The sequence below is a fragment of the Bufo gargarizans genome, chromosome 6 (genome assembly GCF_014858855.1).
Source record: "Bufo gargarizans isolate SCDJY-AF-19 chromosome 6, ASM1485885v1, whole genome shotgun sequence".
NCBI classification, from domain to species: Eukaryota; Metazoa; Chordata; class Amphibia; order Anura; family Bufonidae; genus Bufo; species Bufo gargarizans.
In genome coordinates this window covers 102511316-102536791 of record NC_058085.1, presented here as the reverse complement: position 1 = coordinate 102536791, position 25476 = coordinate 102511316, and the positions used below count along the sequence as shown (strand labels likewise).

The window sequence follows — 25476 nt, the reverse complement described above, 5'->3', positions numbered from 1 at the left end:
ACAAATCACTACAGACCTAGGCCCAGATATCAGCAGCATTCAACACTGCTTGTCCCAGTGTTTTTGGAGAACGATGATGAACTGGAATGACAAGAGGTCCACAGAGGTGAACCTCTGCACGGACAGATCATCTGAATAGAAGAATGTCACCATTCTGTTCTGCAAGTGAAATTTTACACCACATCCCAAGCCTAATGCAGCAAGGAAATGTCTACACGACATTGGGCTATGAGCCAGACAACTAGATCCAGGTGGTCCATGGATGTCATGTCACCGCTCTCAAAGTCTATTATGGTGCACAGCAAGCCGGCAATGGAGGCTGAAATTGAAGGTCTATCCTCTTCAACGATGAGTCCCGTTTTTGTCTCGGATGCAGTGATAGCTGGAGATTGGTCTGGAGACCACGTGGGCAACACCGTGAAGAGGTCACAGATGAACATCACACCGATCCTACCACTAGTTTTATGGTGTGGGTGATAAAGTACAAAAGCCAGACCCCCCTAGTCTTTATTTCAAATACACTAACATCTTGGCATTACATTGATTTGTTAGTGGAACCAGCGGTATAGCCATTTCTCCAAAGTGTACCAAGAGCAGTTTTTCAACAAGACAACCGATTTTTTTAATCTTGGGCAACCAGTGGAGGACTGGGAACTTAAAGAGGACCTTTCACCGATTTTTACACTGTGAACTAAGTATACAGACATGTAGAGCGGCGCCCAGGGATCTCATTGCACTTACTATTATCCCCGGGCGCCGCTCCGTTCTCCTGCTATGCCCTCCGGTATCTCCGCTCACTAAGTTATAGTAGGCAGAGATTTCAGTCACTAAGTTATGGTAGGCGGAGTCTGCCCTTGTTCTGCTCTAGCGCTGGCCAATCGCAGCGCAGAGCTCACAGCCTGGGAGGTTATTTTCTTCCAGGCTGTGAGCTCTGCAATGCGATTGGCCAGCGCTACAGAAGAACAAGGGCAGACTCCGCCTACTATAACTTAGTGAGCGGATATACCGGAGGGCATAGCAGGAGAACGGAGCGGCGCCCAGGGATAATAGTAAGTGCAGTGAGATCCCCGGGCGGCGCTCTACATGTCTGTATACTTAGTTCACAGTGTAAAAATCGGCGAAAGGTCCTCTTTAAAGTGGCCCTGGAAAAAATACTACACGTGGGCCCATTTTGATGGAAAGCAGGGCCAACACAAGTAGTCAGGGCCAACAATATCATATTGTGGCACATTATACCACCCCAACAGAGCCAAATACCACAGTCCATTTATTTACAAATGGCCACTATGACCAATAATGTCTCTAGGTTGACACGTGTTATTATCTTTCATAACTAAAATTTAACATTTATTGGTTTTATTAAAAATTATATCCTAGAACTAACATAGTTAAAACGATCAGCCTTGACTGCACTGCCACTGGTAAAGTAATGTATGCTGTGAGGTTGGCTGGAACTTCGCTAGGACCTGCCTGGCTCACTCCTTCGTATCTGCATAGATTCCACTATGCTCTGTTCGGTGCGCGCTGTTAGTGTCACAGTGTGCTACCTACGGATTAGTACTGCCTGCCTGTCTCTCACTATTCACTCATAAGTGGTATGCTCAACTGTTGTTATTGCAGTACATCGGCTGGCTAATAGGGTAACATGAATCACAATCTGCCCATACCCCTGAAGACGCCAAGTGCTTGGCGAAACATGTCGGGGGGGGGGGGGCAGATTGTGATTCATGTTACCTTTTAGCCAGCCAATGTACTGCAATACCAGTTGAGCATACCACTTATGAGTGAATAGTGAGAGACAGGCAGGCAGTACTAATCCGTAGGTAGCGCACTGTGACACTAACAGCGCGCACCAAACAGAGCATAGTGGAATCTATGCAGATACGAAGGAGTGAGCCAGGCAGGTCCTAGCGAAGTTCCAGCCAACCTCACAGCATACATTACTTTACCAGTGGCAGTGCAGTCAAGGCTGATAGTTTTAACTATGTTAGTTCTAGGATATAATTTTTAATAAAACCAATAAATGTTAAATTTTAGTTATGAAAGATAATAACACGTGTCAACCTAGAGACATTATTGGTCATAGTGGCCATTTGTAAATAAATAGTTTGTTACGTCTCAACACGTGTTAGTGGGTCAAATGCAAATAAAGTGAAATACCACAGTCCATCACATAATACCGCCACCAACAGCACAAAATACATCCCCAAAAACCTTCACTGGCTGGCTGTGAGGAGGACTCAGACGGCGCCTGGGCATCAGCCCACCAGGAACTTTCTCTGTAAGGTCTATGGACAATCCGACCCTGTGGGCAACCCCTTTATGATGGCCATACACATGTCTGCTTTCTTCCAGAAATGGCATCACACCTGTGCATGGGACATGTCTGGTATTGCAGTTCTTTTTGATATCCCAGTCACAACCCATGGACAATAGTGGTCCTGTTTTTAAGAAGAAAGCAGACCCTTTTTCGAATTGTAGACAACCCCTTAAAGCAGCTGTCCAACCCTTTACAAGTAATGGCCTTGTCTCAGGATTAGTCATCATGCTTAACGAGATACCTCAGATGCAGACCAGGGGTGTAACTGGCTCTCATCGGAGACTTATTTCCCATGAAGCAGTGCCTGAAAATAAATCTCCATCCACCGTTGAGTCTCTTCCATGAGGGCCAGTACCCCTGTGGCTTCTAGACAGAACAGGTACAATACAAAAAAAAAAAAAAAGAAAAGACAGAATTCCTTCAAACTGTTTAATTTCAAAAGGCAGAAAACAGAAGCATTGGTAGATTCCACGATTATTGCACTGGTTTGATGCGGTCTTTGCTGAAATCCACTCAACAAAATCCTTTCCCAAAAAAATGCCACTTAAAAAAAATATATAATAAAAGACTGAAGGAAAGGATTTTGTCTTCAATGCTTGATGCTGGAGAACATGCATTTCCTGAAATCAATCATTAATAAGCTTAGCCGTATTAAGAGAAATCTAAAAGAGGGTGCTCAAATACAGCACAGCCAAGGAGTGTATTTTGAAAAGGCCATGTTACAAACACCCAAATATAACCTGGGTTTTATAATAACTAACAGCGGTATCTTCAGCACCTACCCGCTAGAGTCCATGTTACTTAAACACCAGGTTCTGGCAATAAGAACAAACAAAAAATAAGCATCTACATTCATATGATTCCTAACAAAATGTATCCATATATACAAGATTACACAGCAGCCATGTCTAGTAATTGTAGCTGCCTTTATAGTTTTGGGAAGGGACCGTTCCCACGTCTTGAAGGTACATGCCGCCTTCATCCAGGTGTGACAAGGGAACAGTATCCTCTTCGCTGATCTGTCTGTCAAACTCAGATTTTAAGGCAGGACGTTGATTGTCAGGAAAAGCCAAGGAAAATAGCGCTTCGGGTTCACACACAAACTTGTAGACATAGCGTTCACCAGCCACCTGGAAAAAGACATAACATATTTGGTCAAGATTTACGGTAGGTCCACACCTAAAAACCCCCCCAAGAAATTTAGCACCATCACAAAAAAATTCTAATTTCAAACCTTTTCTCTTCAAAAGACTTAAAGGGGTTGTCTGGATTAGAAAACTATTGTCATATACCCTACATCTTAATTCTTAGTCAATGGCGGGGGTTTCATGTTCTGGATCTTCAAGTATTACCCAAGTGAAGAGTGGTGACACAGTCTCTCTTGCTCTAGAGAATGTGGCACATCCATACATTACACAGACAACCCATTGATTTGAATGGAAACTATGTAATGTTTAATTTCCCCTGTGGTGGCGCTGCAGGGAAATTAAGCCAAGTTTCCCTACAGATGGCAGCTGATCACAAGAGTTCACATCAAGGGAACAAATGGGAAACACCTATAAGCTGGCCATGCTTGAAATAAAACTCTCTCGATAGCCCCACAATGGCAGATGTTCTTGGCTGATAGCGGTCTTAATTGTACAGTCGGCTTAAAGGGGTATTTGGCTAGAACAAGATTTTCCCTATCCACCATATAGGTGATATGCCCATGAATATGCCGGGCCCCTCACATAGAGTATATTTACCCCGCTCCCAGCTTCTCCCTCTGTGTCGATGAAAACATCTGGTGCCAGGGAGAATGGCAGCAAATGGCGGACGGGGATGAGCCTCCCTAGCATTGTGGGTGACGCTTGGGAGGCTCGTCCCCGTCTGCCATTGGCTGCTCCCCCCTCCAACTGATGTTTTCATCGGTGCATGGGGAGAAGCAACAGTGGCGGTGCGGCACAGGGAGATGGGTAAGTATATTGCATGTGAGGGCCCTGGCATATTGGGGGGGCAGTTTATAGTTTCGGCTAACCCCTTCAAGGGAGAGGAATGACTACTGGGACCCCAAGGGTCTGTGTCCTCTCATTTGAATAGAGTGGTTGTCAAAGATGCACCCAACTGCTCCATTCAAAGTCTATAAGACTGCCGGAGATAACCAAGTGGTGTACTCTGCTATCCTAAGCAGTGGTCATGCTTGACCTGCCTCCCCATTCATTCAGGGCTCGAGACTCCCATTCTCGTAATTAGTGGGGGTCCCACCAGTCTCAATTATAATCTATCCGATGAATTGGGGTTAACCAGAGTACCCCTTTAAGGATCATATTTTCATCTGTATATGTACGGTAGTGTCAAAAAGAAGAGCTCAACCTTTTTGCAAATGAAAAGTGTTCTCACTTTGTTCTGATTGGAGCCGACATATACAAATGAAATATGAAGTTTGAATATTCCTATAAAATCCCATTCTTCTTATTATATTGACTTTTAAAGTTTGGTCCCACTGGTGCCATGAATAGAATCCCCATGCATGGGATCAAGCTTTTCCAGTCATGGACATACTCTTTAAGACTCGTATGGATTTGTGTGTGACAAATTTCCCTTCTTATTTCTACTTACTTTCTGCATGATTCCCTTCTCATAGTAATAGCGCAATGACCGGCTGAGCTTGTCATAGTTCATGGCTGGCCGGTTTTTCTGCATGCCCCAGAGTCTGGCAACCTGCAAAAATAGGTCACAAGCGTCAAAACAGACTCCCATAAGCTTGAATAGCAAGAAAGAGGTTAACTTAACAACAATACCTTTTCTTCACTTCTTTCATACATGAAAAGGTCTAATATGCCTATAGGCAATAAATACAGCTTGCCCTTGCTGGTACTGCATAGGCTCAGCCAGCTGTGACATTTGAGAATAGAACTAATCCTAGTGTATCGCCAAGTTTAATGGGTGGAGATGAGAAATGTTTAGGGTGGCCATAATTTCTTACATTTTGAGAAAGAAAGATTTCACTTCTCACTATCATCACTACTGCAAGTGAAGGAACGATGGTGACCTCTCTATAAATACGTCAGTCTCTAATGATCGTTCATCCGCACTGCCCATAGCAGAAAGCGGTAGAACAGACTGGTAGATAAATGTAACAGTAATAGCTTGAGATCATTGCAGTCTTGGGCCAAAAACTTAAGTGGATGAGTTTGTAAAATAGTGTTCTTGGGAAGCACTTTAGGGCATGTTCACACGTGGTGGATATGCTGAAGATTTTCCGCTGTGAAATTGCAAGTTGAAAATCTGCAATTCGTTACAGTGCCAGCAAATTCGATGTAATTATACAAAATTTTGTAGTGCTCTGCAGCGAAATCCATGTGTAAGTACACAGCAAAATCTGTAAGATTTCCATTGCGTCAAGAATCAATTTTTGGGCATATTTTAACAGTTTTCTGCTAAGATTTATTTTTTATTTTTTTTAAATACTAGTCAGAAGTGGTTGGGGAAAACAAAAAAAAGTATCATTATTCACCTCCATTGATCCCCTGCCACTGCTCCGATCCTTGCTTGACACACCAAAGATGCTAGGAAAGGCCAAGACAGGTTGAGACTGGTCACCAATACGGACTGATTGGAGGAGTGGGCCTTGCCAGGCATATACGATGTGTCAAGCAGGGATAGGAACAATAGCAGGAGATCGATAGAGGTGAGTAATGATTTTTTTACCTCTTCTGATCAGTATATAAAAAAAATAATATCTTACTAGAAAAGTGTGCCTGTAGTTTTGTTAAATAGGTTTTCTGAGAGTTCAATATTGAGGGCCTACAGTTCATCAATATCTGATTGGTGGGAGTTGGTGCACAGAATATGTCACAGAATATGCTGTCTGGATAAGAGGGTGGTCTTGCAAAAATGCAAACCACAATGGTCAGATTTCGGATGGAGGTGCAATACTACTTTTACAAAAGGTAGACCACTATGGATAACTTATTCACCCTCTACAATACATTAAAAAACAATATGATGAGCAACACTCACAAAGCATCAATAAAAAACGAGCATGACAATGCAAAAGCCAAACAAAATTAATTCAGACTGCAAAGTCAGTAATACGTACCTCTTCTGGCTCTATCAGCTTGAACTCCATGCCTCTACCAGTCCAAGCTATGAAGTGAGAATTCGAAGGATCGTCCAGAAGAGCCACAAGGAACTGCCATAGCTGCAAAGATCCACGTCTTTGGTATGGAGGTCCATCTCTATAGGTTCCGACTTCCTGTTTGATATCACTTGCTGTAATCCCAACAAAAGTAAGGTCAACTCACACTTCAACAATTCACAAAGAATGTTACATAATTCTAAAAAAAAAAAAATCTAAAGAGATTTTCTCAATATTGAAAATTCGCTTTCGACTCTGATTATACATGGCCTCCATCCTAAAATGTGCTCCCTTACAAAAATATGCTATGGCACTATCCTGGTCCCTGCTTCATCATGCCTGGTGAAGACCAGGAGACCAAATATGTCTACACTACTATATACAAAGATTTTCCCAGTAGGCATATGAAACTACGAAGCAGCCAACACAAGAAGGTAGGCCAATGGACCATTCCTTCGTAAACTTTATGGAAGAGTCCAGAATCTACTTTTTCATTATATCTTCTTAAAAGAGGTTGTCTCACTTCAGGAAGTGGGATTTATCATGTAGACCAGGGATGCTCAACCTGTAGTTTTGCAACAGCTGGAGGGACACAACTACCAGCATGCTCTAATGGCTTTGCAGGCATGCTGGGACTTGTAGTTTTGCAACAGCTGGAGGACCGCAGGTTGGGCATGCCTGATGTAGACAGATTTAATACAAGGCACTTACTAATGTACTGTGATTGTCCATATTGCCTCCTTTGCTGGCTTGATTAATTTTTCCATCGCATTACACAGCGCTCATTTCCAGGTGTTATGGCCACTGCTACAGCACAGATATCGAGATGGCCAGGATAGAAGCTGTTGTGCATGCGTGCCTATGCGCACTCCAACGGTCATGGCCACCAGAGAGGCTGGTGCGTTTTCCAACAGTGTACAAGCACGGCCACTGATGCCACTGACCACAGGGTGGTCGTAACCCCTGGAAACCAGCAGTGTATAATCCGATGGAAAAATGAATCACGCCAGCAGAGAAGGCAATATGGACAATCGCAACACATTAGTGCTTTGTATTAACTTTGTTTACATGATAAATGCCATCTGCTGAAGGGAGAGACTTGAGGGACTTATATGTGGTACGGAAATATTTAGCCATCCCATCAGCTGAGGGAAACACTAACCTTCAAATTTTTCTGGCACAACACAAGCGTCATCAGTGAAACTTCTTATGGGCTTTTCATAGCCATAACCTATAAAGAAAAAGGGTAAGGTGTTAAAAATCTACTGAGTCTGAAACTTATTGGCTGCTAATGTAACAGACGAAAACTGCAAATAGTAAAAATATACAATAACCATAATGTTACCCTAATGATTATTTTTAATAGATCTTAAGAAATGTCTTTCAATATATCTCAATGGAAACTACAAAGTTTCAATGAAGCTCAAGTCATTTATATCCAGGGATTCTTTACTCTGACTGTTCATGACCATTACCTAACCCTTTCTTTAAAAAACAGGTTGTATGATATATTTGACATCTACACCCTACAATCAGAGCTTCTATTTTATACTTTCAAAAAAAGCCTAGCTATATAAAAAACACACAAATGTAATACACGTCATAATTACCATCCACATTTGGGTAGCCTTCCACATTCCTGTACATGGATTGACAGCCAGGAACATCTGTCAAGAAGAAATAGAACAAACAAAAAAAGTTGATCAAAAAAGTAAAAAAGAATAAATGTGATCTACAAAATGTCCGTAGACAAAATCAGAACTCTGGTGCGAATATAAACCTCCTAAAAATACACAAGTGAATTAGCCAGATGTGCTGTAAGTTTATATTAGACCAAATCAAGTAGAAATGTAGTGTAAACACATCTGAAAACCCTAATCGCGCTTCCGTTTCGGATACCTTCTAAGTTTACGTGATCTCGAACCCCAGCTGTTTAGAAGTTTTAGGCACAATAAATAAAAGAAAATAAATAATTATATGGTTTCAGACATAAGCCGAAAATGTTAAATAAAGTTACATCACAGCGCAAATGCTCCGTACTGGATTCCTATAGCGGTAGACATCTGATGATAGTGACCAACAATCGTAATGGTAAAAGAAGAGCTCCACATAAGTGCCACGAGACCCATAAGATGGCCCATGTTTGTGGGAAGTCAGGAGGCCTACTGTTATCTCATATATATGGAAGGCTTACAGGTGGTCCTTTAATGCACGTCAGCCAAACACTTTCTCTCCCGATTTCCCCATACGCTCAGCTTAGTGGCATGGTTATTGCAATGGGAAGAGGGGAATAAGCTCAAAAAAAAAAAAAAAAAAAAAAAAAGGAGACACCTCTGACAGCAGCTTATCTACTACTTATTTAACTGGGCAGTGAAAATCCAACATGTCTGACCCCCCCCCCCCCCCATCTGCTGTTGGGAGAGTAGGGTGTCCTCCATACACAATAGATGGATGGCGGTTTGGTTGCACGTTGCCTAATGTCTATGGGCACCTCTAGACTAGAGTTGGTTGTCAGCAGTTCTTCAATGCATCTTCTGAAATGTAAATCCAGACATGTTTTTGCCGGCACAGTTACATGCACATCCAGATTTCCGCCAACTGAAATTCCATATCTACACTCATTTACATGTATATGGTGCCTTTGGAGTTCAGAATCCAGAGAACAGTGGAGCTTGAGGTGTTAGGCAGCTGATCACCCGCCAACTATGAAGACCACCATTATAATAGCCAATATACAAGAACACAGCTAGATTTCTTTTGTCTATATGACTTACCACACCTAAACCCCCATCACCCATGCCACAGAGTCTCTAGACTTAAAGGGGTATTCCTACCTGGGACATTGCTGGCATATCGCTAGGATATGCCACAAATGTCAAAGGTGGGACCAGCTCCGAACTGCAGCACGGGGACCTAAAGTGAATAGAAGAGAGTCACTTCACCATGTTGGGACTTCTGAAAATACCCTAGCGATAGGCCATAACAGTCCCAAATGGGAATACAGCTTTAATCCATTCTTGTATATAAAATGCTAGCATTTGTGTTCTCCATGCGAGACTCATTTCAAATCAGACGCCAGCTGCTGGTCTTGGTCTGACCACAATCATAAAAGATTTGCCATGCTTCTCACAGAAAAAGTAATGATTGAAAAAATATCCGCAGGATTGCATTGAATTATATATAAGACGGCCGAGCGGTGGACGCTGCTCGTAATTCAGAAATAAAAGCAATCTTCTCATTCTCTAGCTTCCCCTTTAAATGTGAATGTTAAGGCTGCAGTTTAGTTGTCTCAGTTGAGTATTTGTAACCGTGTAACCTCTACAGCAGGGATGTTTTTTTTTTTTCTCGAGCATCTTAATAGCCTTGGGCAGAAATACAGTAACAGATAGTGTTACCGCAAGACAGCCCATATTTCTGGTATGATGTCAGCTGCCTATGAAAAAGCAGCCGAGTTTTGTAAGCCGGCACCAGAACAGCCCTACGGGGACTTCTTGTCTTTCTCTCGTCCTCCATTTTGTGAATGAAATTCCTCAGACTCCATTCAGAGAGTGAGGAGCCCATGTACGAGTTAGTGACTAGCAGGCAGGTGGGAGGGAGCGAGCTACAATTCAAGGTCGTAATGCAATCCTGTTAGAGGATGCAGAAAATTTGGAGCTTGAAAACGCAAGGTCAGGGGACAGCAGAGAAAGTGCAGCCACACAAGGCAAGAGGCGGCTCAGCTGCAGAACTATTTTTTAACTTTGCTCAAATCTTTCTCGACTCTTGATAAGTGCCTACATAGAACCTTGTAGATGCAAACTTTCCGATGGGGGCATTTATATAGAGTAGATCGCCGCAACTACAGACTCTCCTTTACCATTTAAACATGATCTAACTGATGTGATCTAAAGGTGGCCATACACATTAAATAGAAGCTGGTTGATGGTTGAACAAACATCTGGAGAACGTTCAATTTGCAGACACAGCCATGCACATTTTAGTCCATATTGCCGGTTACAGTTGTTTAAACCGCCCATACACATACACATTCAATAAAAAAAAGGGCAAGGGACGAACGCTCTTTCTGGAAAGTTTTTCTAAGAAAGAGTTTTCGTTCGAAAACATCGATTTTCTTTGAAGATCTTTCGTATGACTATCGGAGGAAAATATTGAACACTGCTTACTATGATCAGTCAGCTAAAATGATCATTCATTGTTAGATTTCACCCAATGAACATTTGTTTAAGTTGAAATAGTCTATAATTCCTGCACACGAACGTGTGCTTCCTGTTTCTGTATTGCGGACCGCATTTGCTTCAATGGGTCCGCAAATACGTAGATGCAGAATGGTGCGGAACGGAACCCTACGGAAGCACTGCTTCCATTGGGTTTCGTCCCGTACTTCCATTCCCGCAAAAAGATAGGACATGTTCTATCTTTTTGCGGAACGGGCAGATCGCGGACCCATTCAAGTGAATGGGTCCGCGATCCGCTGAGGCTGCCCCCCGGTCGGCGTTCGTGCGGCACAGCCACGGGGCGCACACGTTCGTGTGCAGGAGGCCTAAGATGAATGTGTATGTCCACCTTAACTGTGAAGCATGCTGATCAGAGATCATAATGGATCTATACAAACAAGGAAGCCCACCACCCACATGGTGGTCTACAAAACATTATACTCTGGCGCTTTCCTCACTCTACCTGTAGTTTATTATCATCCTACAATGAAAAGGTACCATAGTTCTCATACATAGTCTTTATTATTGCAACCTCACCATGAACAGGTAGGGTAGGCAAGAGAAAGTGACTGAAAAGATTGAGCCTCTGATCAGAAGGATTTCAGCTGAACATAGTTATTGGCTTTTGGTTGTAAGACTCTTCAGACTTTAATAGGATGTTCCAAAAATCTAAAGTCTTTGGGCGCTTCCAGACAAGTACCCGACAGGTCAGATCCATTATCCCCCTACGAGGTAGACATGCCTACAACTTCTTATCGGATTCCCCATTTTGGCCAACAACTGCTAATGACACCAGCGAACAATGGTTTGGCACATCTATGGTTGGCTTTATTTCAATATACTTGAATTAAAAAAAAAAAAAAAAAACATCCTCCACCAGTTACCTAAAAGCTTTATATAAAGCAGCCACAGTGACATCACATATTGGCCGACGTGAGGTCATCTGAGAAAGTGATGTGACATTACCAAGACTATGTTGCTTACAAGGGTCTGGTTGAGGAAGACTATAAGAAACCGAACATACCAGTGTATTATTAAGAGTTTTATGATAGCCCTTTTAAATCAAATAAGGCATACCTGAATGAATTTGAACAACCAGCTCCATATCCTCATGGTATTACATTATCAAATAAAAATATATAATCACAAAACCAGCCGCTTAACCATCGATCAGCACCAGACTACAGACAAAATTCCACATAAAGAATCACTATACAGACAAAACCATTTATTCATCCATACGTTATAGCTTTCCAAGAGCAGAGGAAACCGAAGGAAATTAAAACTCCATTTCTAACACAAACCAGGCTCCTGACAGGTCTAGCTGTGTCATTTCACGGCCAGCCATTCTCGGGAGTTTTTATAACACACTTTACTTAATTCATATAGGTGCCTGAAACAAGCCGTTTTATTTACATTCCAACGTATGTGGCGACGCTGCGCGGTATGGACCAGACAGACATTAGCTCATTAGCAGAGCAGACAGACTGCGCGGAGGTAATGGGAATACAAGGACAGGCAAGTATTTCAAGTGACAACCACCACCTTTCCATCCATACAACCAAATAGTCAACCTTTAGAGGGGAGCTTTTCACTTCATAGAATAGTCAAGGATCTTTATTTAACCCATTAGGTAGCTAATTAATGCTAACATTTTAAATCATTCATAAAATAAATTACAGCGATACTTGTAGGGCCAGCCATTGACTTCATACAACTTGGTTGGCTAGATAATGGACCACAAAAAAAGAACAAGAACAATAAAATTTAAAGGAAATATGTCACCAAAAATGTTAATCTGGCAGTTAAAACAAGATAGCAACACATCTCCTTTTTTGGCTAATCTGTTTTTATTTGAAGACACATTCCCTTTAAGCTGTATGTTGACGCATAAAATTCAACCATAGCCACGTGTAAGGTCTGAAATAAAACACATTACATGACTTGTCCAAAATGGACAACCCCTTTAAGGAGAATTCAAACCTACATCAATCAGCTTTAGGCAACTTTATTTTTTTAACTCCTGGCCAAAACCACTTTTGATCACTCATTTCTTGGAGGAGAACTGTAATTTTACACAGTGCCCATTCCAATGATGGACCATGTAGTATTTTCTCTCGTCGAGTCCACCAGAGAGGGAGTTGGTGTTTTTTAGTGGCCTCTAGGACATATGGAAATGGGTTATCCTCATTGACATGCAGAAAAATTGCCCAAAGCACTGAAGAAGGTTTTAAATTTACCAGCAGGACATACTGCAATGATAAAAGTTGTTCTATCGTGACCCCTTTAGAGAAAAGGCTTACCTGAATCATATGCATAGTCTGTCTGCTCCTGCTTGATTATCATACTGGAAGGATATCTGTGGGGCCTGCTGGTTCCAATACGGTTTGCCTGGTCATACATAGGGTCATGGTACTCCTGCTTGAAGCTTTGTTGTGGATACTGGAGACATGGCTCAGACATCTGGCGTTGGTAGTTAGCTGGAGACTCTCTAGTCATGTTCTGTGTGGATGGAAATGAGTGGCACATCTCTGGTAGTTGCTGTTGGTACCGGGATCTAAATATTATAGAGGACAGAATTCAATTAGAATAGTCAATAGTTTTTAAGAGTCTTTTTTTTTAAGGGATTTTAAGTGCATGTGTTGGGTATGGCTAGATTTTTTTCCGGCAGGTATAGAATTCCTCTAGAGAGGAACACTTTTATAGATGACTTCTTGCATTTCTGTTCAACTACACTTACCCATGTTCTATGAGATATCCTCCAGACTGGACAGGCTGTGACGAGCCCTGTGGATTGACATATCCTCTATCCTGTCGGGAAAAGTGAGGGATTGGCGACACTTGAGCGCCCCGATTTGGGGACTTGATGTTGACTTGTCTTGATGTTTGGTCATAGGCACTGCAGACAGAAAAGAAGGTTTTAACACCAATATCAAACCTTGTAACAAACTAGTAACCAACTGTATAATCGTACAATAATCGAGGAGTAAAGCAACCACATTCCTCACCTGGCATAAAGGCACTGTTCCCCATTACGGTATTGAAACTGTTTCTGGCTGCATGAAACACTGGGGTCTGAACAAGGGCTTGGCTGTTCCTTTTTGATTTTCACCGGAGGGCTGTGAAAAGCAACTGTGAAGAAGAAAATAGCTTTTTCAATGAACTAAAAGAAAGCAGTAAAGCTCCTCACAGCACTAGTTTACATAAATTTCATCGTGTTTTCAGTGGGACAGTGGTTAGGGATGGACAGAAGACAACGATCTCTTCAAGGCCGTTACAATGTGGATCCATGTTGCAGAGCCATAGGCATGGTGTGCTACCATACCGTACCATGTACAGCACTGCCTTAGAGGGATAACTCTGTAATACAGCATCTGATAGAACATGCCACTAAATTGGAAGAATACAGTAAGGTCTCACAGAAGTCTATGAGTGCCATATGTCGCTCCTCTACACAACTCAGATGTTCTATAGAAACACAATACTCTTGTGTGCATGAGGCCTTACAGTAGCAATGGACATGAGTAAAGCAGTCAACAAATCCTGCCCAGAAAATGGGGTTGAGGATGGGAAAAAATATTTAATAGGAAACCGTCACCACATACCTGGAACTAAAACCATCCATCTGTGTGGATGTGCACTTGTCAGCAGATTTCAATACTCTTTCTCCAGTCTTGATAGGTGCCCCTCCCCCCCAACTTGAAGAAACAAGCCTTTTAAGTTTATGTAAATGAGCCACTTGGTGCAACGAGGGTGGTGCCATTGCACCTGAGGTGCCACTCACTTTCAGTGTTGACTGCACCCCCTGCTCTGAGTGAACTCATGTTTGCGCCTTTGTGACTGGCAACCAGAGGAGCAGGCGTGAAATTTCGGGGTCAGGCACGATTATGTCTACACGGTCTCTCCCTGTCACTCAAAGTCGGGGTGCGCCAGCACAGAAAGCAAATGGAGCTTTGAGTGCAACACCAATGCCTTCATTGCAACCATGGGGCTCATTTGCATAAACCTAAAAGGCTTATTTCTCCAAATTTGGGGGGGGGGGGGGTGGGGGGAAGGGGGGCTATCAAAATGGGACAAAGAGCATTACAATCTAATGACAAGCGCACATTTACACAGATGGAAGTTTTTTTTTCCAGGACAGATTCCCTATGGTCAAAAACCAAACAAATCAATGCTCCCATGTAAACAACTAGGAGGCCATGAAGGGCTGTGGACCTCCATTACCAGTTTAGATATTGGAGACTTTTATACCAATAGTTTACACTACTACAACCTGCTATCATTTTCTCTACCAAGTTTAATCCTGAGAGCCGTGAACTGCACTTCCGACAGCAATTAACATCAGTTATAAACACTTAAGTAGTCTGGCAAGCCTCGAGAAGACCCACCTAACATTTGAAAGTACAGGCCTGGAGGACATTTCAAGGTGCTTTCAGGTAACTTACAACATAAGTGTGTTTTCCGCTGGTAAGAACTGATATTTCAGTGCCGTGAGATTAATATTTATGATGGAGGGGTGGTTTCACTCTAGATGCGCTGGCTCTTTTTCCTTTTGTTTACCACATTTGTATTCATTGATAATTTTGCTATAAAAGTTATATGGATGAAACACAGTAACGGTTTTACTTTAGCTTTTTCTCTCTACTAGGTTTGTTTTTTTCCCTTTTCCAACTCTAACTTCCATGACGTAGTTTAAGTCTTGCCTGGCCGCTGACCTCTTGGACCTCTGGATATAAAAACTCATTCAGCTGCGTCATACCTCCTGTGCAGAAAACACTTCACATATTAAACGCTCTAATTTTTTTGTATCCTGTCCAACTAGACAGGGGTATAACTATAGGGATTGCAGAAGTTGCTGATGTAGGGCCTAATAAGGAACCCAAAAAGCCAACACCGTTTGTTCCACGTACTGTGACATCACAGTTTATATGAAACAGTGATGTCATGTCACAGGGGTAATAAAGTGATGGCATATGGCTGGGATAGATTATCACTTTATGGTGGTCAGACCTCCTGAGAATGAAGAGGTGTGCTGAAATAGCACGGTGTCCCTATCACTTTATTCCTGGCTACCCAGTAAAATAGCAGCACTGCTCCATTCAGTGTATGAATCCATGCACAGCCGGAAGGCTGGGATTGCAACTGTCGAATGAAAAAGTCACGGGTGCTAAATCAACACTGACGGCTTCCTTCTCATGGGCTCAGAACGCTACCAATTAAATTGATGGCATATCCTAACTCTTTACGCAGTGGTCAAGAGTCCCGAATTTGACAGGATTTGCACCAAATTTTTAAAGACAATCCTTGCCTCGTCTTTGCGGGTTTAGGGGGTCTCCTAGGGCACAGCTTAAATTCCTTGAATTTATCAAAAGAAATGTTGGTAAGTATGCCTATGGTCACTCCATCTGTACAGTGACATCACAATGTGGATTATTTTTTAATAATGAAGCAGTGTTTGTTTCCGCTTCATGACATCATTCCCATACTGTGACATCACTATGTAAAGGAATACTTTTTTGTGACATGGCAGTGTTTATTAGCCATGTACTGTGACATCGCTGTGTGCATTCTCCAGATAGAATGATACACTGTGACCTATGATCAGTGTGCGCAGTGATTAACGTGTCTTTGCCTTTACTTTTAGCATTATATAGTTGTGCTGTAACAGGACTGCATTTATTATTCCTGCAGTAAGAGAACATTAGGTGCATTATCTAGGTTCTGTGATGTCATAAGAGTGAGTGCAATGACATCACTAAGGGCAAAATTATTTTTGCTATTGCATCTGGAAAGTGGTACCTGAGATGAACCAACAGTCCCAGATCAAAAAGATACCAACACTATAAACTGCAAAGAAAGCAGAGACACGCTGTCACAGATTTGGCATTGGGGTCTAGGAATTTCAAGTTGGCCCACTGCAACTAGGACCCAAAAGGTGCCCGTGCAATGTACATTTCTCTGAAACCTCTTTCCATAAGGCCCCTTTCACACATGCTAATTTTCCGCGCAGGTGCAATGCGTGAGGTGAACGCATTGCACCCGCACTGAATCCGGACCCATTCACTTCAATGGGGCTGCGCAGATGAGCGGTGATTTTCATGCATCACTTGTGCGTTGCGTGAAAAATCGCTGCATGCTCTATATTCTGCGTTTTTCACACAACGCAGGCCCCATAGAAGTGTATGGGGCTACGTGAAAATCGCAAGCATGTGCGGATGTGGTGCGATTTTCGCGCATGGTTGCTAGAAGATGAAAGGGATGAGCAACCCCGGACCCTATTAAAGTAACATCACTATTATTTTCCCTTATAACATGGGTCTAAGGGAAAATAATACAACTCTTAATACAGAATGCTTACTAAAATGTCAATTGAGGGGTTAAAAAAAAAAAATAAAAAATTTAACTCACCTCATCCACTTTTTCGCGCAGCCGGCATAGTCTTCTTTCAGGACCTTCAAAATGACCTTTGATGACATAATCACGCTCACCGCGTGGTGACGTCAGCGCAGGTCCTGCTGAATGAAGATAGAAGGATCTTCTATCTTCATTCAGAAGGACCTGCGCTGACGTCACTGTCATTAAAGGTCCTTTTGCAGGTCCTGAAAGAAGAAGAAAGAAGACGATGCCAGCTGCATGAACAAGTGGATGAGGCCAGTTAATTTTAATTTATTTTTTTTAACCCCTCAATCGACATTTTAGTAAGCATTTTGTATTCAGAATGCTATTATTTTCCCTTATAACCATGTTATAAGGGAAAATAATAAAATCTACAGAACACCAAACCCAAACTTTAGTGAAGAAGTCCGGGTTCGGGTCTGGGTACCACATTCAGTTTATTATCACGCGCGTGCAAAACACATTGCACCCAAGTAATAAAATTGCGTGCGCACTCGTAGGGTTTCCCGCAATGCACACGCGACGCATCCAGAGCAGATCCGGGACGCCCGTGTGAAAGAGGCCTAAAAAACAACATAATAACATAATGAGGTAATAATAAGCATTATACAGCAATTTAAGGCTCAATGAACGGCTGGTTGCTCTTCATCTAGTCAACACCACACAATCAATTTCACACAAATGTAAAAATTAGACTCTTTGCATCATTATCCTATGGGAGCCACGTGACCGTGGAGGAGCCAGTGAAGCATATTTAAAACAATTAGACACCAGGCAATGACGTCTTTATTGGCCTTCTCTCTCTACTCACTAGAAATGGCTTGTTTGCAGTTTCCCAGTGTAGCCTTGAGAGATGTCAGGGGATGGTGTAACACAGTTGCAAGGCTCTCACTGGGGACGCCGCTTCCTTTGGGCGCAGACTATTGCTGCCTGTAAACAGCACTGTCCAGAGCTCCGTCAAAATATTCTGCTTTCTGAAATCGTATAACGCAGACTACCGATCCCTCTCAATTCCTTTCTAGCGTTTCTCACTTATGAGCATATAACATTAGGATGCATTTACCGATACCTTAGATGAGAAATGACTAGGCAACCTGAACGTCTCTACTACATCCCCTTGTATAAAGCTTATTTCATAAAACTTTCTGGATGTGATCAGTTTTTTTTACAATGAATAGCATCGGGGCTGAATCTTGACCCATTCATTTCAATGGGTATTGGCATAGGAGCCTTCTTTTTCACTGACCATCTGACCGGTCAGGAAAAAGTGCAGCAAGTTTTATCTTCATCTCTTTGTCATGTAGGACTAGCCCATTCAAGTCAATGGGTCAGTGAAAAAACAACTGGACAGCACACACACCATCTGGATGCAGTCCGTGTTTCACTGCTGGGAGATGCTGTGTGATAGGCTACACGACCGTATGTGTTTTGCGCATCCATATGCCATAGGTTTTTTTTCCGGATCCATTGTAACAATGCCTAAAATGGACAATGGCGGGGCTACGGAACGGACATACTGATGCGGACAGATGTCCGCATTTTTTGCGGACCTATTGAAATGAATTAGTCCGCATCCTATCCGCAAGAAAAACGTAACGGACACAGAAACAAACAACGTTCGCGTGCATGTAGCCTTACTCTTCAGTTTTTATTGCAATCCTGATGGAGAAAACTGAAACACTGAACAGTCACAAAGAAAACTGATGGTTTTGCGTGCAAATTGAATCAGTTTTTTATTGAACTGACACATTCTGTAACAGGCCTAAAGAAAGCCGAGCGGCGATCATCTGATTACCGAGGTTCTGGCTTCTCTAATCCTTGACATTTAAAGGGGTTGTGTCACTTCAGCAAATAGCATTTATCATGTAGAGAAAGTTAATACAAGGCACTTACTATTGTATTGTGATTGTCTATATTGCTTCCTTTGCTGGCTGGATTCATTTTTCCATCACAATATACACTGTTCATATCCAGGGGTTATGACCACTCTGTAATCCAACAGCGGTGGTCGTGCTTCTACAATATAGGAAAAAGCACCAGGCTCTCCGGTGGCCAGGACCGTGGAAGCCCAGACAGGCACACATATGCAGCAGCTCACGTCCACCTCGTATCTGCGCTGATAGATTGCAGTGTGGTCGTAACCCCTGGATATGACCAGTATATAATGTGATGGAAAAATGAATAAAGCCAGCATAGGAGACAATATGGACAATCACAATACATTAGTAAGTGCCTTGTATTCACTTTCTCTACATGAGAAATGTCATTTACTGAAGTGAGACGACCCGTTTAACAATAAGTTTCCACTGCAGCAGTCATATTTAGAACTTACATGCCAAATTAATGGCCAACCGTGCAATGAATGAACAGTCCATGAACTGCTTAAAGGGGTTCTGCAGTTTGTTTTAACTGACGATTTGGATCTGGATAGATCATCAGCATCTGGTCGGCAGGAGTCAGACCCCCGGGACCCCCGCCGATCAGCTGTTTGAGAAGGCAGCAGCCTTCTCACTGTTTACTGCAGGCCCAGTGACGTCACGACTTGTATCAACTGGCCTGGGCGGGGCTAAGCTCCATTCAAGTGAACGGAGCTTAGCCCCGCCCAGGCCAGTGATGCTAGTCGTGACGTCACTGGGACGCTGCCTTCTCAAACAGCTGATCGGCGGGGGTCCCGGGTGTCGGACACCCGCCGATGATCTATCCAGAGGCCATTAAGGCCGAATGCACACGGCCGTGAGCAGTCATTGGAACCACGGGCTGGATTCCTGCTGAGAGCAGGAGCGCACGGCGTCATTGATCTATACCAGTGTATCACTGTACTGCGGCGGCAGCAGGAAGTGCACGGCGTCATAGCAACCAATGACGAAACACGGCCGTGTGCATTCGGCCTTAGGGTGGGATCCCATCACGTTTTTGGCATCTGTTTAATGTATACAAAAAACACATATGTTAAAGGATGTCTTAGACAGGTGCCATACAGTGGCATCCATTCACCATAGAGTTCCATTGTAAAAAAAAAATAAAAAATAAAAATAAAAAAAAGGATACCTGTTTTTTTATTTTTATTTTTACCAGACTCCGCAGGATGGAAAAGCGTGTTGTGCTACGTTTTTTGTATTTTTTTTTTACAACATATACATCAAATGGAAAGCAAAAACATGAAATCAGCCCACCCTAACAAGTGTTCCCAGGAGAGACAGGATTTAATGCGTACTGGAGGAGTTCTTAGTCCAGAAAGCGGTACCTGCAGTTGCTCTAGGCTATAGTTCAGCTATGCACCTCAGAAAACATTGGGGCTTTCCCCGGTTGACCATTATAAAATATACATAGCAAAGAAACCTTTGCCGGTGTTTCCGGACCGCCTCCTCCTCTGAGCAAAAACTAAAGAGAACATAAACATATTGTAATGAAGTATTTAAGAGCTATGCTGCATTCATATTTTATAAGCCTTTAAAGAGAATTAACTGAGTAACAAATGCAGATAAAGGAAAATGGCAAATCCATCTGCCTGACTGCTTTATCTGTAAGTGCTCCGTAATCGCTGCATGGCGGTAAGCGGACATGGATGATCAGGTCATTAGTCTATTATGTCCTCAGCAGTGGCTTTATCACATCTCTATGTTCAGTGCCTCCTAGGAGGTGTCATTTGGCTAACTTTCTGTTACCCAGTGGGGTAAATGGTAGGAGTATGCAGGCATCTATTACAGTACATTTTTTCTTATTTTTTTTTACATCGCAGAGAACATGAGACGCAGTTAAGCGTCCACATATCATAAAGGCAAATAATAAATATGGTATCCGATATGGGACCCAAAAACGTAGAGGTTTAAGTTAGGATGCCCCACATTTTTATGGGTAGTGGACTTCTGCAAAACACTCCCAACTATTAGCAATATGATAAGAGTAAGGCCTCCTGCACACGAACGTTTTTTTACACGGTCCGCAAAAACAGGGTCCGTAGGTCCGTGCCCGTTTTTTCTTCCGTGGGTCTTCCGTGATTTTTGGAGGATCCACGGACATGAAAAATGAAAAAAATATCTAAGTCAAGTTTGCCATTGAAATGATAGGAAAAAACGGACACGGATCACGGACACGGATGACAATCTTGTGTGCATCCGTGATTTTCACGGACCCATTGACTTGAATGGGCCCGTGAACCGTTGGCCGTGAAAAAAATAGGACAGGTCATATTTTTTTCACGGCCAGGAAACACGGCTCACGGATGCGGCTGCCAAACGGTGCAGTTTCCGATTTTTCCACGGACCCATTGAAAGTCAATGGGTCCGCAAAAAAAACGGAAAACGGCACAACGGCCACGGGTGCACACAACGGTCGTGTGCAGGAGGCCTTAGGCTACTTTCACACTAGCGTTCGATCGGATCCGTTCTGAACGGATCCGATCATAATAATGCAGACGGAGGCTCCGTTCAGAACGGATCCGTCTGCATTATTTTTAGCATATAACAGCTAAGTGTGAAAATAGCCTAGTACGGATCCGTCCAGACTTTCAATGTAAAGTCAATGGGGGACGGATCCGCCTGAAGATTGAGCCATATTGTGGCATCTTCAAACGGATCCGTCCCCATTGACTTACATTGTAAGTCTGGACTTATCCGCACGCCTCCGCATGGCCAGGCGGACACCCGAACGCTGCAAGCAGCGTTCAGCTGTCCGCCTGTCCGTGCGGAGCGGAGGCTGAACGCCGCCAGACTGATGCAGTCTGAGCGGATCCGCATCCATTCAGACTGCATCAGGGCTGGACGGAAGCATTCGGGTCCGCTCGTGAGCCCCTTCAAACGGAGCTCACGAGCGGACACCCGAACGCTAGTGTGAAAGTAGCCTAAAGCAGTATAAAAAAATAAATAAAAATATTATATATATATATATATATATATATATATATATATATATATATTATTATATTATTTTTTTTACATTGTGAGCCTTATTGGGGACAGCGTGATGCTAACGTCTATAAAGCGTATATAGAAGAATATAGCGTGCTCATAAAAACAATACCTTTATTATACATAATTGGGTAGATGGAGCAGAATGCTGCTCATTTAGTGATCAAGACTCAAAACTAATTTGTTTTAAGTCTTTTTACAGAAGCTCCTACTTAAGTTTGGATGCCACAATTTGATTAAAATAACCTGATAAAGAGAGAGTGTACGGTCAACTAGGTATTAGATCTAAGGACAGGAATTATGGGTTATCAGACGGGAGGGAAATCACTTTCCCTAGATGTCCCTGACAAGCTAGGCCCTCAGCCCAGGGATATCCCCATATGGTAGAGATACCCTGTCCCCGTGCCTATGACTAAAGTTAACCTAAGAACGCCCTACCTATATAAATGATAACAGATTGGAAAAATTATAATGAAACGACCCCGACGCGTTTCACCTGCGCCCGGCAGATCATCAGGGGGTGATAGACAAAAATTAATACAAACAGTGATATAAAGATTATGAATATCTGATACTTAGCTCCTATTGTTAATCAGTGGGAGTGTAAAGATACTAAGGTCCTGCCAGTAGATAGCTGTGCAGGGCAATCCCACTGTCTTATTTCAATAAACTTCATAGAAGAGAGCAGATGTGGCCGGTTTACTTGTTGCCAGTGCTCAGCTTATGAGCACTGGACTTACTATTACTTCCGGACGCCGAAAAGCCAGGCATTTCCGGCTTGTGACACGCATGCAGAGTAGCGATACGTCACTTCCGGTTAGTGGAACGCATGGTGAACCGCATGCCACCGGAAGTTATCAGGTTCGGGTTCCGGTCTTTGAACCGCATCTTTACATACAGCAATTGATGGGCCAGATTACTAGTATTTATTCTTTAGGGTCCAAGTCCGTCCCCCCTATATATGTGGAGAAACCGGAGACATATCTCTAAGATCGATAGGGGTATCAATGATATGTTAATTATAGACCTCTACTGTATATAAACTGCGGTCCACTGTTATGTATTGTTGTAAACCGACTATCTTTATCATAAGTGGGAGATTCAATTGATGTGGCTCTATTATGCAGCCCCATCTTAATTTTACATAGGTCCACATATCTCATAGGTGGTCCATAAGTAAAAGTTAGTTAGGATAAGGGTTTGGTGATGAAACTGTCCCTATTTATTATGATACTTCTCGTATCAGCATGGTCCAATACTGGGATATAAGTAGTTTAATAATACAGAGGAAGGCCAGTTTTGGACAGAAAAGTGCCAGTTAAATAAAACAAGTATATGTTAGTCTTTCATTCATTCCTCCTGGTGACTGGGACCGGAATCGATAAATCCATTCAGTTTCCTTCTGGAGTATCTTCCGGTCCCAGTCACCCTTCCTGGCAGGCATTGGGATCACCTCGAGGGCCGAAAAACGGATACATTCAAGATCGCCATTATGACAGTGATTCATATGGTTAGCCACAGATGTATCCTTCTTTTTTACAATGTCATTGACATGTTCGCATATTCTGCGCCTAAGTTCTCTATATGTTTTCCCTATATAATCTTTAGGGCAGGTACATTGACCTATATAGATGACTCCTTTTGTTTTGCAATTGACAAAGTTGCCTATGGTGTACAGATCTTTTGTCATAGAGCAGGTCACTGTTTTGGTCTGATTGATGTATTTACAGGCCTTACATGTCCCGCATTTGAATACTCCTTTTGGCTGTCTGTCAAGCCAAGTACCTTCTTTTTTTATTCCTGTATAGTGACTGTGTACGAGTCTATCTCTACGTCTATAAAGCTCTGCGGACTATGTCAGCGCTATATAAAGAAAATTATTTATACAATAATATATATATTGTGGGGATTCGCTCTGGTAGGCAGGTTAGCGGATGCAGTATAGAGGCAAAGGACCAGGTTGTAAATCACTCTTCAGTGTTTATTCACACTTATAAGGCTCCATTCACACGTCTGTGATGTGTTGCGGACCCGCAAATTGCGGGTCCGCAACACACCAGGCCGGCACCCCCATAGAAATGCCTATTCTTGTCCGCAGGCTGCGAACAAGAATAGGACATGTTCTATCTTTTGCGGAGCTGCGGACCCGAAGATCGGGGCCGCGCTCTGCAATTGCGGATGCAGACAGCACACTGTGTACAGTAAAAAAAACACATTGGGTGCAGGTACCATTTGGGTATTTTCAAAAAAAAATTCTACATGGATTTTGGAGCAGATGCTGCTTGTAAAATCAGCACAGAAAAAGCATGCAATACTCCTCTAATTGATTCAATGGGAAAACAGTGTTTGTATTATACATGGCATTTTATTTTTCCGCTTGTGGTTTTAAAAAAGAGTGGAAAAAAAAAAGTAGAGACATGTTCAATCTTCATATCAAATCCACATCCGAACTTCCCACTGAAATGGGTAGGATCAAAAACAGCTAAGATTTTTTAAGTGGATTTCACATCGGTTTTTACAAGCAAAAGAAAAATAAAATTCGGTGTGAACATAGCCCAACTCTACCAGCACAGCCAAACAGGAGGGACGACTTTCCAATGCTGGATTGGAAGAGGGGGGAAAAAAAAAGTGCACAACTATGCCACAAAGGGGTTAAAAGAAGGGCACACACAAAGCAATGTACATTGTTCGGGGACAAGTCTAAGCGTGACACACCCACAGGCCAGACCAGACACTTCCGAAAACGCTCTACAGTGTCTGTTATGGGAGCAACGTAAACTCTTTGAAAAGACTGCATCCATAACAGAGAGAAAAGCCCGGGCTGCAGACAGAGCTTCAACACTTTTCATATTCAACCTTATTCACAAAGCACACCTATGGAGTTTAACCCCTGCACTGCTGCACATTTTTTGGAGGGCCGTTCCATGCATTTCCAGGAAACAACTTACGACCATAAGTGGGTGTCTGAAACAAGAGACGAACAAACAATCTTTTGCTTTTATCAAATCATCATGGTTAAAAGCTCGCCTGGCGTACAGCTGGTGTTCTATAACCAGTCAATACAGAGTCTATGTCCTCCATCCACGTGAGGAGCGGGAACTCACAGCACTAATGACCTCTAATGGAATCACTCCTATTAGGACCATGGTGCAAAGGGCTGGTGCATTTAGTGTGTAAGTAGAGCTACAAATCTCCAGCTTAACCATTATTGGGCTATGTATCATTTGTCCAGTCACCCAAGCATAATTTACAAGTTGTCGGCCATGTTATCGAAGGGTGTTGTAGAAGCCTGTAACACCAGGAGGTCAATAGAACGATGCACGAAACGTATAGGCCAAAGATTAAAAAAAAACACGTTCACAAGGGTTCAATGGGGTTGGTTGGTCAACAAGAAGAACCTTGTCTGCCTAGAACAGGCTACATATTTTCTACAAATGGATGCTAATTAAACATTAGAATTTTTGTCTACACAATAGAAGAACTTTTTTTTTCGATGGGATCTTTACTCTGGAGGGTTGC

General features: G+C 42.7%; 1 protein-coding gene across 1 annotated transcript in view; it reads right to left on the bottom strand.

The window, feature by feature from the left end:
- Positions 1-2735: 2735 nt before the first annotated feature.
- The window catches only part of ETV4 (ETS variant transcription factor 4), a 47737-nt gene continuing 24996 nt past the window's right edge, over positions 2736-25476 (bottom strand). Inside the window, exons 6-13 of the mRNA XM_044296986.1 lie at positions 13663-13786; positions 13395-13553; positions 12958-13211; positions 8051-8107; positions 7603-7671; positions 6402-6574; positions 4919-5020; positions 2736-3450 (exon numbers count right to left, since the gene is read on the bottom strand). Of these exons, the coding sequence (XP_044152921.1) occupies positions 3229-3450; positions 4919-5020; positions 6402-6574; positions 7603-7671; positions 8051-8107; positions 12958-13211; positions 13395-13553; positions 13663-13786 (1160 nt within the window). The 3' untranslated portion in view covers positions 2736-3228. The remainder of the gene's footprint in view (positions 3451-4918; positions 5021-6401; positions 6575-7602; positions 7672-8050; positions 8108-12957; positions 13212-13394; positions 13554-13662; positions 13787-25476) is intronic.